General features: G+C 36.2%; 1 protein-coding gene across 6 annotated transcripts in view; it reads left to right on the forward strand.

The window, feature by feature from the left end:
- Window positions 1-16,990, forward strand: part of WDR11 (WD repeat domain 11) — a 42,295-nt gene that overhangs the window by 15,906 nt on the left and 9,399 nt on the right. For 3 of the 6 annotated variants that reach the window (XM_086752314.1, XM_086752320.1, XM_086752319.1), the window contains exons 9-19: window positions 37-140; window positions 765-944; window positions 3,582-3,666; window positions 9,215-9,321; window positions 10,530-10,605; window positions 12,120-12,228; window positions 12,556-12,680; window positions 13,099-13,246; window positions 14,094-14,200; window positions 14,682-14,796; window positions 15,560-15,731. In XM_086752314.1, coding sequence (XP_086608440.1) covers window positions 37-140; window positions 765-944; window positions 3,582-3,666; window positions 9,215-9,321; window positions 10,530-10,605; window positions 12,120-12,228; window positions 12,556-12,680; window positions 13,099-13,246; window positions 14,094-14,200; window positions 14,682-14,796; window positions 15,560-15,731 — 1,328 coding nt within the window. The remainder of the gene's footprint in view (window positions 1-36; window positions 141-764; window positions 945-3,581; window positions 3,667-9,214; window positions 9,322-10,529; window positions 10,606-12,119; window positions 12,229-12,555; window positions 12,681-13,098; window positions 13,247-14,093; window positions 14,201-14,681; window positions 14,797-15,559; window positions 15,732-16,990) is intronic. The other 3 variants (XM_086752316.1, XM_086752317.1, XM_086752318.1) reach the window with 3 other exon arrangements.

Below are 16,990 nucleotides of genomic sequence, written 5' to 3' on the forward strand. Positions count from 1 at the left end.
GTTTGTATTAGGAACTTGTTTTCATTTCTTTTACAGCAGTTCAAGTGCATCGCCTTTGTATTCCCCAGTCTCATTCTGTGGAATTCCTGTAGGAGCATTCCAAAATAAACTTCCAGACCTCTCATTAGACAACATGATTGGTAAGCATTTCTTTCACTAATATTACTCATTTCTAGAATTTTTGAATAATTGTACATCTTAACGTACTTCAGAACTACATATGTTTGAATTATTTTCTTTGCCATTTAAATAGTGATTCTGGAAAAAAATAATTCCTGTTTGCTAAAGAAATTATCACAGTAATCTTTTTGAGGATTTTGTGTTGAGGACCAGTGTTCAAAGCTCTTCGACTGTGAGGGGAAAAAAAGTAATTTGAGATGGAATTTCACCAAAGCTCCTTTGTTTGTTAGAAATAATCTTAAACCGATGAAGACAATTTAAACTATCCTTGAATTCTGGAAGAAGACTGAAATGATTGCACTTAACATTTTTTTTCCCCTCTTCCTCTTCCTCTTTTTTTTTTTCCTCTTCTTTCTTCTTAGTCTTGGAAAAGAAAGCTAGTATTGGAGAAATTACCTCAGATGCAACCTTCTAAAACGTTTTGTCGTATGAAGTTCAACAGGAAGAAATGCCTCTTTAAACAAACATTGCTAATATATATGTTAGTTTAGTTGATATTTTTATTTTATAAACTACTGTGTCTGATAACTTCCCATAACACCTCAGATTAAAATTTAATATTAACAAGAGCTTTAATTTTTAAGCAGGGCAAGGCACAGTTGCTGGAGAAGAACAGTTAAAAAGTTCTTTTATACAAGAAGTGCACCTCAAGTTTCTGCTGACTGGACTTCTCTCGGGACTTCCTTTGCCTCCGTTTGCTATCCGCATGTGCCCACCTCTTACGACAAAAAATATTAAACAGTATGAGCCAATCCTTGCTGTGGGTAAGTATCTTGGATAGTTTATTGGTTACTCTGAAAATAGTATATTCTAGATTAAATACAAATATAGGCAATAACTGTCGTAGTTCAGCCCTGATCAGGACCAGACTACGCAGTCTGTCTCTCGCTCCCCCCACCCTCCGAGAGAATAGGAGATGATATAAGAAAAAACAGCTCAAGGTTTGAGATAAGGATGGGGAGAAATCCTTAAAGTTACCGTCACGGGCAAAACAGACTCGACTTGGGGAAAACTATTCATTTATTTTCTAAAACTAGCAGGAGAATGAGACAGGGAACAAGATAACCTCCCCCCACCCCTCCCTCTTCCCGGGCTTAACATTATCTCTACTACCTTCCCCTCCTGAGCGGCACGGGGGTGGGGAAAAGGGAATGGGGGTCGCGGTCAGTTCATCACGCGTTGTTTTATGCCGCTGTATCATCGTCGGGGGAAGAACTCCTCACATTCCTCCTCTGCTCCAGCGTGGGGTCCCTCCCACGGGCCACAGTCCTTCGTGGAACTGCTCCGGCGTGGGTGATCTCTTCCACGGAGTTCAGTCTCTCCAGAACAGCTGTCCCAGCGGGCCCTCCACGGGCCACAGCCTCCTTCAGGCCTCCACCTGCTCTGGCGTGGGGTCCTCCACGAGCTGCAGGTGGATCTCTGCTCCTCCATGGACCTCCATGGGCTGCAGGGGGACAACCCGCTCCACCATGGTCTTCACCACGAGTTGCAGAGGAATCTTGGCCAGGAGCCATATTACTCCTCCCCCTCCTTCTTCACTGACCTTGGCGTCTGCAGCCGTTCCTCACAACAGGCTGGCAGACGCCTCTCAGGATCCTTTTTACATCTTATTCACTTCTCATCTCCTCTCCACTTCTTGCAGCCGGGCCGGGCCGAGTTGGGCCCAGTCGGCTGCCCGGCGGGAGGCCAGAGGGTGAGGCCTGCAAGGCCCACAAGGCTCGCGCCTCCCCCTCTCTGCCCCCCGCTCAGCTGCTTCACATCTTCTCCTCCTCTTTTTCCTGTTTTCCCCTACTTAAATACATTATCGCAGAGGCGTTATCACGGGACATTCTGCTACCAATTGGCTCGGCCTTGGCCAGCAGCGGGTCCGCCCTAGGCCCGGCCGAGTCCACTGAACAAAGGGGAGCGACTTCTAGCAGTTTCCTACAGAAGCTACCACCTTAGGCCCCCCCTCACTAACAAAACCAGAACAGTAATACAGGAAAAAAAATATTTTTTGATCCTGTGTAACAAATCAGAAATAGCGACCCTTGTATTAGTTTGCATCTGTTGATAGTCTTCGGATTCTTTTTTTCCTGCCTTAGGTTTAAGTAATGTAAAGTATCTGAAAAATTGCAATATATTAGCAAGTTTGTATTTATCCTTTCATTTACTATGATACTGGTCTGTTGATACACTTAGTGTTTTGCATGCTGCTCTCACTTCATTCTGAACATCAGTAAATATGGATTTCTACAACACTGCATTCCTACAATAAGTAAATGAACTTAACAGAGACTTTTGTTCTGATCTAAGTACCTAAAAGTATGCTTAAAACACATTATTTTTCCTGAATAAATCTATTCTGTCTTATTACAAATGTAGTTAAACTCATCTAGATGTTAGAACAGTTGCCAGTGACGACCTGATTTATCAACTCTTGAGTTCTCCCTGCTTGAATTTGATTTTTCTGGCATGCTCTTTCAGACCACGTCACGGTTTTCACAGTGTATCCATACAGGCTGCTGTCTTACTCTGCAGTCAGTGGACTGGAACAGTAGACACAGAGATTGTGTAAAGATTGTAGTTACATTGTAAAATTACATCTCCAGATTTGGGTTGTTCAACCGTGCTCTTGACACATCTAAGATACCGGTTGCTTCTGGGCTACCCAATCAAGACTGTGCCTGTCACAAGTTAGACTTGGGAGATGTTTGTTGTTCTTAAGGTTGCCTGGGCTATAGAGGCGCATTAGGTTTTTGGACAGAGCTTGTGGGTGTTGCAAAGGTAAATATTACTCAGGAGCCTACAAAGACTATCTCACTCCAGCAATGAAAACGCTATAATAATAAACGCCATAAGGAGAAGAACAAGTAAGTCTTCCCAGTGTGTGTTTCAGAAGGTTTTTTGATCTAATTGAAGGTAATAGCTACGAAGTTATTGATTTGTAATTTGAAAGAAGTCGTTATTTCAGGGATGAGAAAGCATAATTCATTTAATGAGTCTGTAAAATCTACCCATGATTCTCCCCTGGGATTGTTGATGGATAACCATTAATACTTTTCCTTGAGGCATTTACTCATCTTGAGTTCTCAAAACAAAAAGAAACATTCCCTTCTGCAGCTATGTTGTGGAAATACAAGAAGAATAAATGGAGTTTCTGTAGGCTCCAGAGAATAGGTTCAAGAATATACCTTGATTCAAATGGGTTTTGCTGGCTCCAGAGAACCTTGGAGGGTTTAATATTTGGGATTTAAGCACTAGAAATCAAAATATCTTTTCTAAAATTGTAAAATGTAATAGTTACAGATGGGGAAAAAAGAAAAAAAAAGAGAGAAATAGCTGTAAATACTACGTTTTCGTTAAAGTATAGAAGAGAAGAATAAGACTGGTCTCTATTTTTTTGAAATCTCTTCTAATAGGTACAAGTAATGGCTCTGTCCTGGTGTTTCATCTTACAAGTGGACTCTTACACAAAGAGTTAAGCATCCATTCCTGTGAAGTCAAGTAAGATTTTAATTCCTACTATAATCCTTCTGGGAGACAAAGTATTAAAACATCTAACTAATGTTGTACCAGCAGTGTGGGTGTCTTGTTTCATTGTTAATGATGCTCAAGAAAATTGCTGGTGGAGTAGTCTACCCTAACAGTATCTTTGCTATATATAAGCAGTAACACACTGACAAAATTAGAGTGAAAATTACGTTGAACTAAAGATTTGATTTCTATCTGTGCCTGCTGATCTAGGATGCAAGTCAGTTACTTCCAGTTTCTTTAGTATATTGTAGTACGAAGAAGTCGTCTTAGCACAGGAAACTTTATTACAGTGCCTTATTTATGTGACTGTCATGACTCACAGATTGTGTCCTTTGAAATAATTCTGTTTTGTAAGGCAAGTTTTATTTCCGTTGCTCTTTTGGGGCTGAAACTGCTACGGAGACAGTTCTAGCCCTAACTGAAGTAAAAATAGTTTTATCTTTAAAAGATTTTAAAGACTGAATACAGGATTGAGTATTTACCCATCCTAAGTAAGGAACAGAATAAATTTTAAAGCTGTTGTACTGTGTGTTTGTGTATACACAATGGCATAACTTTTTTTATAACTAATGACAAAGATATTCAAGATGGTGCTTGCTGGATACATAACTCCAGACAAATTTAAGCATAGAAAATAAAATATTTATTTTTAGTAGTAATATTAATAAAAAATGTATCAGAGCTGTGATATGAAGCCTTCATCAGGTTAAGCTCTTAATTTTACTGTTAATTTTACAAAAAGATAAGAAAAGTACAGATGACTGAGACTAGATAGCTTCAAGAGTTCATTATGGAAACCTGCTTTGTATCTGCCACTGAAATTATGTGAGTGTATTTGCATTTATTATGTGATGGATTGCCACTGTGAAAGTAGAATTTCCCTTTCTATTCTAAACCACTTGAGTTATTTTGATTTCATGTAATTAATTACTTCTAAAATTATTTTAATTTTATTTTCTGTTATGCCGAACAAGAGGATACTGCTTTTTTTCTTACTAAGGTGATTCTAGAGTTCAAAATTAAAACCACTACTAACACTTCACAGCTTAAAGGAAACAAAAAAGAAAAGATGGGGAGATAGGAGGAAATATGCTTTTGAAAAAAATACTTATCTTTCATTAGGCTTCATGTATTGTTGGAAATATTGTTAATATGGGCTTTTCACTTTGTGAAGGTTTTGCAACTTTTGAATACACTGTCTTTGTAGGAATCGTCCTTGCACAAATGGTATTTTTAGAAAAACACTAAGATGATTGTTAATTTTGTTTAGTCATAAACTGTTACCTGGGTAAGTCTTTTAAATATTTGTTTTAATTTCCTCAGTTCTGCTCTTAATGGTCTGAGTGACTTTCTACATAACTTTTATGAGTTCAAGGGAGTGCTTTAAGCAATATAGAATAAGGCACAGTCATTTTTTAAAATTAATATTCATGTAAGTGCAACAGTTTTTCTATCAGTGGGAATTCTTAATTTACCTCTAACATGCAGATAGATTGGATAGTGCCTCTATTTAAGTTTTAACTGAAAATACACCTTCAGGGAACACCATTATTTTAGCATGTGCTTGAGAATGCCCTAAAATTGTAATTCAAGGCCAGTGGAGTTTTCAATACCTTGTAGTTTAGGAGGAGAATGTAATAAAACCAAGGTCTTTGAAACGGCAACTGTCCTTTACATATCAACTCTGCTAAAGTAATGGCCACCGAGTTGTCTAGGTGCTAGCAGTCGAAATTTTTTTTGAGATCACAGTGTTCCTTTTTCGAAGCTACATATGTAGTCATGTACTGATATTTTTGTCAACTATTTTTAAACTTTGTAGTTCTGTATTGTGATTAGGAGTAGGGCAAACTGTTCTGCTGTCCTCCATTTAAGACAGTTCCTACTTGTTATTAACCTTGAATATTAATTTTGTCCGTGATTATTAATTAGCAGTTTCACTATTTGTTTAGAATTATGTGAGCAAATACTTTTCTTTTGAGTTTAATTTGATTTTTTGTTAGGAGACTGAGGCAAGGAGCAGCAGAAATGATTCAGAGCAGACAGAGAAGAGAAGTCAATCAGGCCACGGCTAGGAGCATAAGTGAGGGGAAAAACAGAGGGAGACTATAGCACATGTGCTGGCTGGGAGCAGGAGGTCGGTCTTCCTTCAGGTTACAGAGAAATGCAAATAGTGATAGGACAAGGGGTAGTGGCTTTAAACTGAAAGAGGATGGGTTTAGATTAAATGCAAGGAATAAATTCTTTACTGTGAGACTGGTGAGGCACTGGAACAAGTTGCCCAGAGAAGCTGTGGATGCCCCATCCCTGGAAGTGTTCAAGGCCAGGTTGGATGGGGCTTTGAGCAACCTGATCTGGTGGAAGGTGTCCTTGCCCAGGACAGGGTGATGGGAACTAGATGATCTTTAGGGTCCTGTCCAACCCAAACTGTTCTATGATTCTATGAAATAATTCTTATTACTGAGAGGAATTAGAAGAACTGTGAAATAGCTTAAGTCTGATACCTGTTCCATTTTCTAAGTGAAGTAATCAAAGCTACTGCAGTAAGATAGATGATAATACATCTTCAATGCAGAGGAGAATAAATTCAAGACGTGTAAATAAAATACCTGCTACGTAGCTTCTAGTTCAGTGAAACGAGAAGCACTAGTGCAGTGCTGCTCACTGCTACTTTTGCTTATTCTGATATATAGATAACTCTGAGTAGAGCAGTGCTTCACATTCTTTTTAGCTGAAGTTCAGCAAGTTCAAGGTTGCAACAGCTTTTAATTTTTAAACTTGAGATCTCACTGACTATAATGAGAATGTGTATGGCCTGCAGGCAAAACTTAAAAATTACTGCATTACATCCAAATTTTAGCACTTAAATTTAAGCTGACTCCCCTGTGGGAAACTACTTTGCAAACATTCATCAGCTCCTTAAAAACACTTGTCTCATGTAGAGAAAGACGAGTGAAAAATAGCTACCACTTCTGTCATACGGGTGTTGATGTGCTAGATGAATTTCTGTGCATTAGTAAATAAGCGTTGCCTGACAACCATAAACAGTCTTGCAATGCAGTCCTGTGTATTTGGAATTGAACTCTGAAGTCTCCATTACAGGATGTACAATTATCTCACATATACCATGTTCAGCACTTAATTGTAATTTCTTTTTCTTAACCTTCCTCTTCTTAAAAGGGAAAAACTCGTTCTATTGCTGGTGTTCAATTTTGGACATGTAGACCATACAAATAGTTTTGAAGTACAAGGAAAATTCTTTTTAACTAATAAAGTTTGAGGCTAAGAGTATTTTCTGATGATATGATTGAGTTCTTAATACAGTTTTCTTTAAGATGGTTTTATTTCCAGTTTTACCTTCCTCTTTTTCTTATAATTCTTATAATTAATTAGAGTGGCAGCTGCCTTGTCATAAAGTCACAACAATCCATTCCGAACTAGAAAAATCACTTGTGTTTATATCTGCTTCAGTACACTCTGTAATTTGTTTGCATTGGAAACATTAATCAAAAAAACTGAAGTAACTGACACAAGTTGAGTTTATAGAATTCCTGAATTTTATATTTTAAAAGTGGATCAAGTCTGAGGAATAGTTTACAGCTATTATTACATATAGAATGTAACCCTTAATTCTAGCAAAGATGTCTTTCATGAGGAAATTTTGCAAATGAAGATATTTCAATAATGAAGGCATTACTTGTTTCCTTCATTAAAACTTGAATCACTGTCTTCAGATTCTCAATTTACGTGTATGGCAATAACAAAAATCATATTGTTTCAGGTGCAAGCAGTTAGCTAAGCTAAGGTTTCCTTTTGATTATGAGTGTCTTGAGTTTCTGTAGATCTTTATTGGTATTGACAGATGGCCAGCCAGCAGCAAAGGAGGAGGACTGTTAAATCTGAGCTGATGAAAGAAGTATAGAAAATGCCTCAGGTCTTTGAGTGAGAATGGTGAAAAACTACTGGCAATAACAATGCATTATGAGTATTCTGTGCTTTTCCTAAAAAACATAGTAGAATAATAGATAAAAATTAGGAAGGTGCCAGAATTCATATTTCTTCCATTTCAGAAAGCTCCCTGTTTTTACAACCCTTCCGAGACTTGGAGTGTCACACATTACTGCAATTGTAGTTTTCTATTCAGTCATTCCTGTAACGTTTCAATTAACAATTGAATACTTCTCATTTTGATTGAAATTATTGGTTGAACTTTTATAGGTCCTGGTGAGAAAAGAAGTGTGTCCTAAATTTTTAACTTTACTTGAGGATTTAGGAGTAAAGCTTCCTGGTTGGTTTTTGTTTGTTTGTTTTTTTAAAACTTGAACTAAAAAAAAAAAAAATAAATACAGCTGTAAGTTGTATTTGAAAATATTACAGGAGTGCTTTTTCTTTTCACCTGTCTACATTGCATTTAGGGAACTTCTACTTAGTACAATGCAAATTGGATTTACTGACAGTAAACTATAAATACTGTTACTTGTCTTTCTCATATTTCATGTATATTCTTGCAAAACAGACCATGGTTTTACAGTTGATGTAACAGAAGACTTAGTTGTCCTGTAAATAGTTCTTAAGTAATCTGTGTTTGAAGGACTTGAGGAAAACCTAAATCCTTTTATCTGCGTTAGAGTGAACTTGGGCATATGTATGTATTAGAACAGTCTCAATTTTCTTTTAGATTAGTTCCTTGATTTATTTCACAGATAAAGCACTGAACTATTTGTGCTGGCACAAAATGTGTGGGGGAAATGGGGACAGACAGGACTAGCTCCTTTTGGAACAGCATTGCCTGGTGCTGCTTTCTATCCTGTGGCCAGTGGTATATCTCAGGCATTTGCTTAGAATCCATATGTGCTGACAATATATTATATACAGTGTAACTTTATATCCTTGCAAGACTTGAGGGTAATTTGTTTTGTGGCTGCCTTGGCATGATCTAAAAGAGAAAAAAAAATAAATTAGATTTTCAGTTTTTCTGTGATAACTTTTGAAATCTGTTCAGGGCCTCTCTTATTCTGTCATCTTTACTTCTCCTATCTCTGGACTGAAAGAATCACATCTTCCCACCCTGCTATCCATATGAATATTTTAATATTTTTCTCTTCCTGTATGCTGGCAAATCTGAGTTATTTGATAGTTCTTCCCATCTGGTAAATCACTGATTTAATGAGAGCAGTGCTTTTAGCCCACTCTAGTGCTAAGTGTCAGTGAGGGATTTTTTGCAAGTTACCAGTGTTTCTAAATGAAATTTTTGTTTTAACCAGATAAAAAACAATGTAGTCTGGAAAGAAAGCTCCTCTTTAATTTAATTTGGTAATTTTATATTTACATTATAGTTGTAAATGCATAGCTTCTTTTTATGCTTAAATATAGTGTTTCCGTAAAATGTAGAAAATTAGTTCTGTGCTGTTATCAAATTGAAGAATATACATTTAAAAAATATTACATTTCAGTCTAGGCTCTTTTCTAGCCAATTGAATATTTTAGCTAATATGTTCCATGTACTTTCTTCTGATGACAGGGGAATTGAGTGGATAAGCCTGACTGGGTTTATTTCCTTTGCCACATCAACACCTAACAATCTGGGGCTAGTAAGGAATGAGCTGCAGCTGGTGGACCTACCAACAGGTTAGTATTTCCTGAGAAATATGTACAAGTGGCTGACAGATCTGCTGGGGAATGACAAGCAGAAGTTCTTACTACGTGAGTTTTTGGGTTTTTAAAATTCTTTTGTCACAACAAAATAAAATCGTAAAGAGAAGTTTTAACTGGTTCTGCTCTTCTGTCCTTGTGAGGCCAGGTAATGTTTTCCATCTTGTGCTCTACAGGAAGACTTGAAATAACACCTTTGCAGAGATGGCTGTAGCTTGGACTTATGAAAAGAACAAATAGATGTCAACAGGAGGTTTAGGAGCATTCACACATCAGTGGGTTTCAGTGGTGTGTCTTGCTCACAAAATGCATATACTTCCAAATGTGTTTTGTGAGAGTCAACACTCATTGTTTCATGTGCCCCTGAAATAGTGTGGAACTGTTTATTGTGGTTTATATCAGCAACAGACAGTTTTCCAAGGCAGGCCAAATGCATGGCCAGATTTTCAATGTGTGTGTGAATGTAAAATGGATATTTTAATAATTAAACGGGAAGCTCTTGAAAAGAATTGGAAGAGTTAAAAAAATTTAAAAAAACTTTTTCAAAGATACAGTTAATAGCAAAACTAACAGTCAGATTATGTGTGATTTTAGCTACTCTGGCCATATAATTGGTGACAAGTATATTTGTGATTGAGCCCAATATTTGCACAATACTAGGAGGTGTAATTTGGGAGATTAGACAGCCCAAAATAGGAAGGACTTGAATAATTTTAAATTATTTTTGAATGTGAAAACCTAGAGCCTGAGTCTCATAACACATGACTAAATTTGAATTGCTTTATGTAGCATGAAGTGCTTTTTTTTTTTTTAACTTATGAAAAAGACTCAATTTTTGTATTTCCAGGATGCTGACAAAGAGACTGTTCTTTTAACATGACAGTGTTGTAGTTTTTTTACAGATAATGTCTTTTGTTAATTTGTTTAAAATCAAAACACAAAAGATATGTGTTTTGTAGAATTAATTTCATGTAAAATGGGATTTTGATTTTTCACTCAGCTTGTAAATCAGCATTGAAACATTTATAAATGTAAGTGATAAAAGGCTCAGTATTTCTGCAGTCAGACAAGTTTCAAGTAAGTCTGAATACCTGAAAAATTAACAGTATAGTTTATAAACTCTTTCTATATTTATATTTAGTTTAGTAACTATTTCTGTTTTCCCCATGTTTTTTATGTTCCAGGCAGGAGCATCGCGTTTCGTGGGGAGCGAGGCAACGACGAGCCAGCTATTGAAATGATAAAGGTGTCTCATTTAAAGTAAGCACATTTGCCTTGTGAAGTTTACAAAATTTACTGTACTACATTAAGATCCTTGTGACTCCATAAAAATAATAGAAATACCAGGAAAAAACACTCCAGAGAGTGTAGAAAAATGTGCGACAGCACCAAGAGAAAACATGCTGTAGAATATTAGTTCAGAATGCAAAAGCTGTGAATGATTCTGCAGTTGACTTTGTCACATGCTTCAGGATCCATTTACGTTGCAAGATCAGTCATTCATATTTTAGTTCTTTTAAGAATTGTCTTCACTGAACTGGCACTTTAACAATATTATGGAGGATAAGAGTGCTGAAGAATTTTTCTAAACATCAGTCATATTATGAATTAATTTCCTTTTACGTAATGTAAGGCTTACTTAAAACTAGAAGACTGGCATTCAAGAGGGATGATTTTTCACGTGTTTATTAATTTTCCTAAGTATCTATTTCACACCATTATAATGTCTACTGAAAAAACAGATGTGAGGTACAGTTGTTCGAGAAGTCAGCTTATAAACGACCAAAGTGCTTACTGTCAAATCCTGCTGATTTTGAGACCAGGCCTGTGACATAAGACCCTGATCTTTATAGTATCAAAAATAGTAACAGTAATACAGTGAGATTACTTTACTTTCCCATGTAAATGTAATTAAAATAGTGTTGAATTTAATAAGGCATGGTCTCTAAATTTTAAAAGTATTTCTTTTTCCTTACAATGGAGGAAAAAAATAGTGTTCTTTAGCTTATATAGGAATATTTTTGGAAATACATGTGTTCCAGAGAATTTAGAAGAATTCAGCCATATAATGGTGGTCTTAATACATTAAAAATTAAGAACAGCCATGGGCTTAGTTGAAGAGGCCGTAGAATGTTAAGTGAGAAAAGGAAAGGATAGTTTATTGTAATAGAGATTAATGTTGTTGAAAAGAGTACATATAACTGCGGAGGCTCTCTGTATTGTCAAGTTACATGTGAAAGTGTTAGATGGAATGTATTTTACTCATCTAGCTCCACAGATGAAAGGTCTGAAGACATGACTGACAAATGGTTTCGTGTAAGAGGATTTTATGTTCATTTATCACTGGATTAGGGAAGTGGCACGTGCCTGGAATAGAGAAGAAAAATCTATCCAACCTAAAGTCTTGGTATGTCTTTCTGATATCATGTACAGTCCTCAATTTAGGCTGAGTATGGCTGAATTAGAGGTGCTGCTGCTTTCTCTGAGTGCCTTCCCTTGTCTCCTTTACAGTAATTGAGCAGTACCACCTGACAGAAATTTCTGATTCTTTTAACTTTTAAGGAGGACTCTCTTTTCAGACAGACTCTTTGCACCTGAGTCACTCAAGGCAATCACAAGCTTCAGACTAGGATTTCAGCCAAATTAATTTACTCTGCTTTCTCTTAGTTTTAGAGAGTTTCCAGAGTGCTGGTATGAGCCATATGTGTGAAGTAGAATGCTCAAATTAAAATGGAATGATTACTTTTGATGTAGTAAATTCTTGTTTGTTTTAGGCAGTATCTAGCTGTAGTATTTAAAGACAAACCACTGGAGATCTGGGATGTCAGAACATGCACTCTGCTCAGAGAAATGTCTAAAAACTTCCCTACGGCAACCGCTTTGGTAAGGATTCAAATCTGTTACTTACTGTTTGTTAGCTGTAGTATGTTGAGATACAATAAAAATCTATGAACAATTTTGCAGCAAAGTGTTACTGTTTCTGTAGCATACCGATAAGTGCTTTCACCTCTCTGTTTTCATCTGTCATCAGACAGAGGCAAGAAAAAAGGAGGTACTGGTGGAAAAATCCAGTCTACTCCTTGGGTGATGGAGGAGGGAGCCATCACAGAAAGCAGTCTTCATTGAAATCATTATAATTAGCAAAAATCCCCGGTAAATTCAGGGAGTAAACATTTATCTTTTTCATTTTTCCTGGACAATTTTTCACAGGAGTGGTCACCTTCTCATAACTTGAAAAGCCTGAGGAAGAAGCAGTTAGCAGCCCGTGAGGCCATGGCCCGACAGACGGTTGCGTCAGACACTGAAGTGAGCAGCGTAGAATCTTCTGTTATCAGGTATTTCTCATTCTGATTTAATGCTGTTCTGCATCAGTTGCTGTTTTTCCACCATGTGCCATTGTTCTATAGAACAGAGCATTTTGGAACTGATTTTTGAGTACATACCAAGCAAAGCAACTTTATGGGCCTGCCTTTACCTTTTAGATGTGGAATTTTGATTTACTGCTGAGGGAGAGAAGCAGTGTACCTGTTTCTCTCGGGTGTGTCTGTAGCGGTCCATTAGTTGAAGTAAAACTCTTATTTGTCCCTGAACATTTCCACAAGTGTAAAAATGATTTAACTGTTGCTTCTGGTAAATTGTTTTGAACGAAATAGGCATTTTTTTTTCTGTCTCTGTGCATTAGTTAAGGAGAATTTGCCTTGCAATTCTAATTTAAGAAACAAATGCTTGTGTCTCATTGTGTTCTCTTTAAAGCTTGCTACAGGAAGCCGAAAGCAAATCGGAGCTGAGCCAGAACATTTCTGCCAGAGAGCACTTTGTGTTTACAGGTGCTGATGGGCAGGTTTATCATCTCACAGTAGAAGGAAACTCAGTAAAAGACAGTGCAAGAATTCCTCCTGATGTGAGTTCCAGTTTTCTGTATCATTGATCGTTTAATTTTTTTCTTAGCTACGATTGCTGGAAAAAAAATGAAGGATATGCATTGTAGTGACTAGTGGTAATTAATGCAGTAGTTTGAAATATCAAATAAAAGTTCCAACTTCAAAACCAGTAGCAATTCTCTTTCCACATTCTTACAGTTTTTCTATTGAAAATGCTGTTGAAATAAATGATTTTTTACAAGTTAGAATCTTCATGGACCCTTAATTGCTTTTTGAATAAATAACATGATGTATTTTTAAGAACGTTAGTAAAGCATGTACAAAAAGCTTGAATAACAAAGAGGATGTTATTGAAGCATGTTTATGCGCTGTTAATGGATTGTATCTTACATCATAAGGAGGACTTGAGAGGGTCAGAGCTCTCTTTCCAGAGTTTTAAGTTTGGGTTTTTTTCCAGTTACTCTGAAGAGTAATCTTTCTTTTTTTAGTTGTTCTTGAAGGCTATGATAAGTTGAACTTAAAAATAGAAATTCTTTTATTTTTGTTTCCGACTTTAATATGTGCTAGTGTTGTGTTTAATGAGGTCTGTTATGTTGGTGTTTCCTTGGAACAGGAGAGAGAGAAGTGATTTCTGTTGCTTTGAACCCAAAATTTCTTAGAAGAAAATGTCTTTTGAAGCATATTGAAGCTAATATGACTGATAAATATTATATTCAGTAGAATTTTTTCCGTTTTAACTGAGCAGAATTTGATCTTTCTTGTCATATAGTATTTTTTTAAAAAATGAAATATTAATGTTGAAATGTTTGTTCCTGTGTTTGGCTTTATTAATCACAAAATTTTATTTTGACTCTTAAATATTTCCAGGGAAGTATGGGTAGCATTACGTGTATTGCTTGGAAAGGAGATATCCTGGTTCTTGGAGATGTTGATGGAAACTTAAATTTCTGGGATTTGAAAGCTAGAGTATCCAGGTAGGAATGCAAATTAGGTCTGATGGACATGGAATAATGAGTGTTAGAATGGGATTTTTTTTCCCTTCTTTTTTGTTTTTCTCTGTAGGGGGTAATCTGTGGTGTTTGAGGAGAAAAATACAAGTATTTGAAACAAAACTTCAGAAAATGTGTACTGTGTTACAGTTCTCTACATTTAATCTTTTTGTGTTTTCAGATGGAGTAACATTTTATCAGTTTTTCAAACAGCTAGATACCCTTGTGATGTTAAATCTGCAATGGCTTCTGATAAACATTAAGTATTGTAGTGTTTATTTCAAGCATTAATCTTTGTCGTTTTTGTGGTAATTTGGATAGCCATTTGTATATGTAATGTGTATAGATTGTTCTCCTGCTCAGTCTGTAGAATATCAGGATCTGCAACGTTCATGGAGAGGATTTAACTACCCACAATATTAGGTATAGAATGGTTGATACTAATCTTGTGCTTTTCTTCTCTTAGGGGCATTCCTACACACCGAAGCTGGGTGAAAAAGATACGATTTGCCCCAGGGAAAGGAAATCAAAAACTTCTTGCAATGTACAACGATGGAGCAGAAATTTGGGATTCAAAAGAGGTATCTGTTGTTTTGATATGCGCTTCTTTGCAAAATACGCATTACTTCTAAAAATCAGGACATTAGGGATGAAGTTTTACTTAGTCATGATTTCTTGCTGACAATTATGTAATAAAGTGTTATGGCTTTTCTCAGAATACTTTTAATTCCTATAAAGCACTTTTAAGCTGTCATCAGTGAAAAAGTACTTTCACTCACAAAGCTGACAATGTCTCTGCAATACTCTTTGTTATTCTCTTGTAATGTATTTGAGGCAGACCCTGAAAATTTAGGGGGAGTCCTCAATCTTAGAATTTAATCTGTGGACAAGAGAGTATTTTTATTACAGGTTTCTTAACTTCTGTGCATATTCAAGAGTATGTATTCTTCATTGCATGGATTTAATGTGTTAGGGAATACCAGAAAGCGAGGCGCTTCTTAAGTAACATTGTCTAGCTTCTCATTTATTCAAAAGTTCTGTAGTAATGTAAATTTCTACAAGTTTACTGTGGAAATTTTGTGTCAGAGAAGACAACAAAATGGCAGCGGTACAGCTGTACTCAAAAGGATCTTTTCTCAGCTCAACTGGGAAAAAGCATTGTTTCAGGGCAATACTACTCCAAGGTCTCTAAAATCCCTACTCTTCAGAAGAAACCGTCATTACAATGATTTGTGACTAACCTCATCTTTTATTGCAAATTTTGTGGTGTGCCTTATGGGCATGTGACAGAGTTTTATACTGTGTGATGGAGAGCCTACTAAAAATGAAAAATAACTTCTCAAGGTACAAATGGTGAGCAGTTTAAGAAGTGGAAGAAACGTCAATTTCCGAATCCTGGATGTGGACTGGTGCACTTCAGACAAAGTGGTTTTGGCGTCAGATGATGGGTGCATTAGAGTTCTAGACTTGTCCATGAAACCATCATGTTTTAGAATGGATGAACAGGACTTAATAGGTATGTTGATTTCTTTTTCTTTTTTTTTTTTTTTTGCTATTGACTGCTAGATATTTCATTTTGAAGGTGGACCATAAAAATGTTCAGCTCTTCTGTTAGAACAGGGAATCTCTTAATTGGAATATAAATTAAGAAAATAAGAACTTGTACAGATATCTAGCAAGTTGACCTAAAAAGTCATCAGTACATAAACTGGGTTGATATTGATTCCGTGAGATTGAAACATTTTTTAATGTGTGAAAATGCCTTTTCTGATATTTACGGATCTCGAAGGTGAGAATTGACTGATTCATTGGTTTGCTCTTCAAAGTAGGTTTTCCCACTTTAAAATAGCAATATCAGTGCTGTTTGACTTTTTTGCCATGTGTTTAAGAAGGGAATTTAAATATATAACTATTTAAATAGTTAACCTAGCTACACTTTTCTATTTTTTTATTATTAGTGTTCCAAATAACTGCTTTTCTTTTGGTCTTTTTGGTCAATCCTGCCTTTACTTACACAGTTTTCTTAAGACACATAGATTCTGACTAACACATGTGAAATAAACAAAATTGTGATGTGGGGAGTTGTGGTATGGGATATTTGAGGAAACACATAATTTATCACAGCTCTTTATACTATCAAATGAATGTTCTGTAATATTAAGCTATAAAAATTAATGTTCTAAAACTAAGCATGCTGAGATTAGGATATCCTAGAGTTCAGGTTGCCTGTGATTTAGCTGTCCTTCTGCCTCTACACTGATAATCTTTTAATTACAAAATCACATTTACAGGATTCCTACGTCATTCGGTGCATATGAAGTTCAGGGAGTTGCTTAATATTTAATAATGTAGCTGGTTCATACTTGTTCTACTCCTAAGTTAGTGGGTAGCATTTACTGCATATCATCCAAACCTTTTACTGAATACAGACTTACTGATTTTTTAATTTCTGTGACAGTGGTTAGTACTATGATTTTCATATTATTTCTTTGCTAGTATAGACATGTATTAAACTTCACAACATGGCTATTAATCCTTGTGTTATACTGTAGAAACTACGATTGCAAAATAAAACTAAAACATGCATTGTGGTACACTTTGGTGTAGCTCTACTTACTTTCCAGCGTGTCCTTGTAGTCGCAATGATCATCATGTACAGCTCTGTGTAATGCCAGTATCATGTATTCCAGGAGCCTATGGCTAAATCCAATATGGACCATCCTGAAATTCTCATTTGAGCATGGCTAATAACCCTGTACCTTTTATCAAATGGTT

Source organism: Chlamydotis macqueenii, chromosome 7, assembly GCF_036417535.1.
Source record: "Chlamydotis macqueenii isolate bChlMac1 chromosome 7, bChlMac1.mat, whole genome shotgun sequence".
In the NCBI taxonomy this organism is placed as follows: Eukaryota; Metazoa; Chordata; class Aves; order Otidiformes; family Otididae; genus Chlamydotis; species Chlamydotis macqueenii.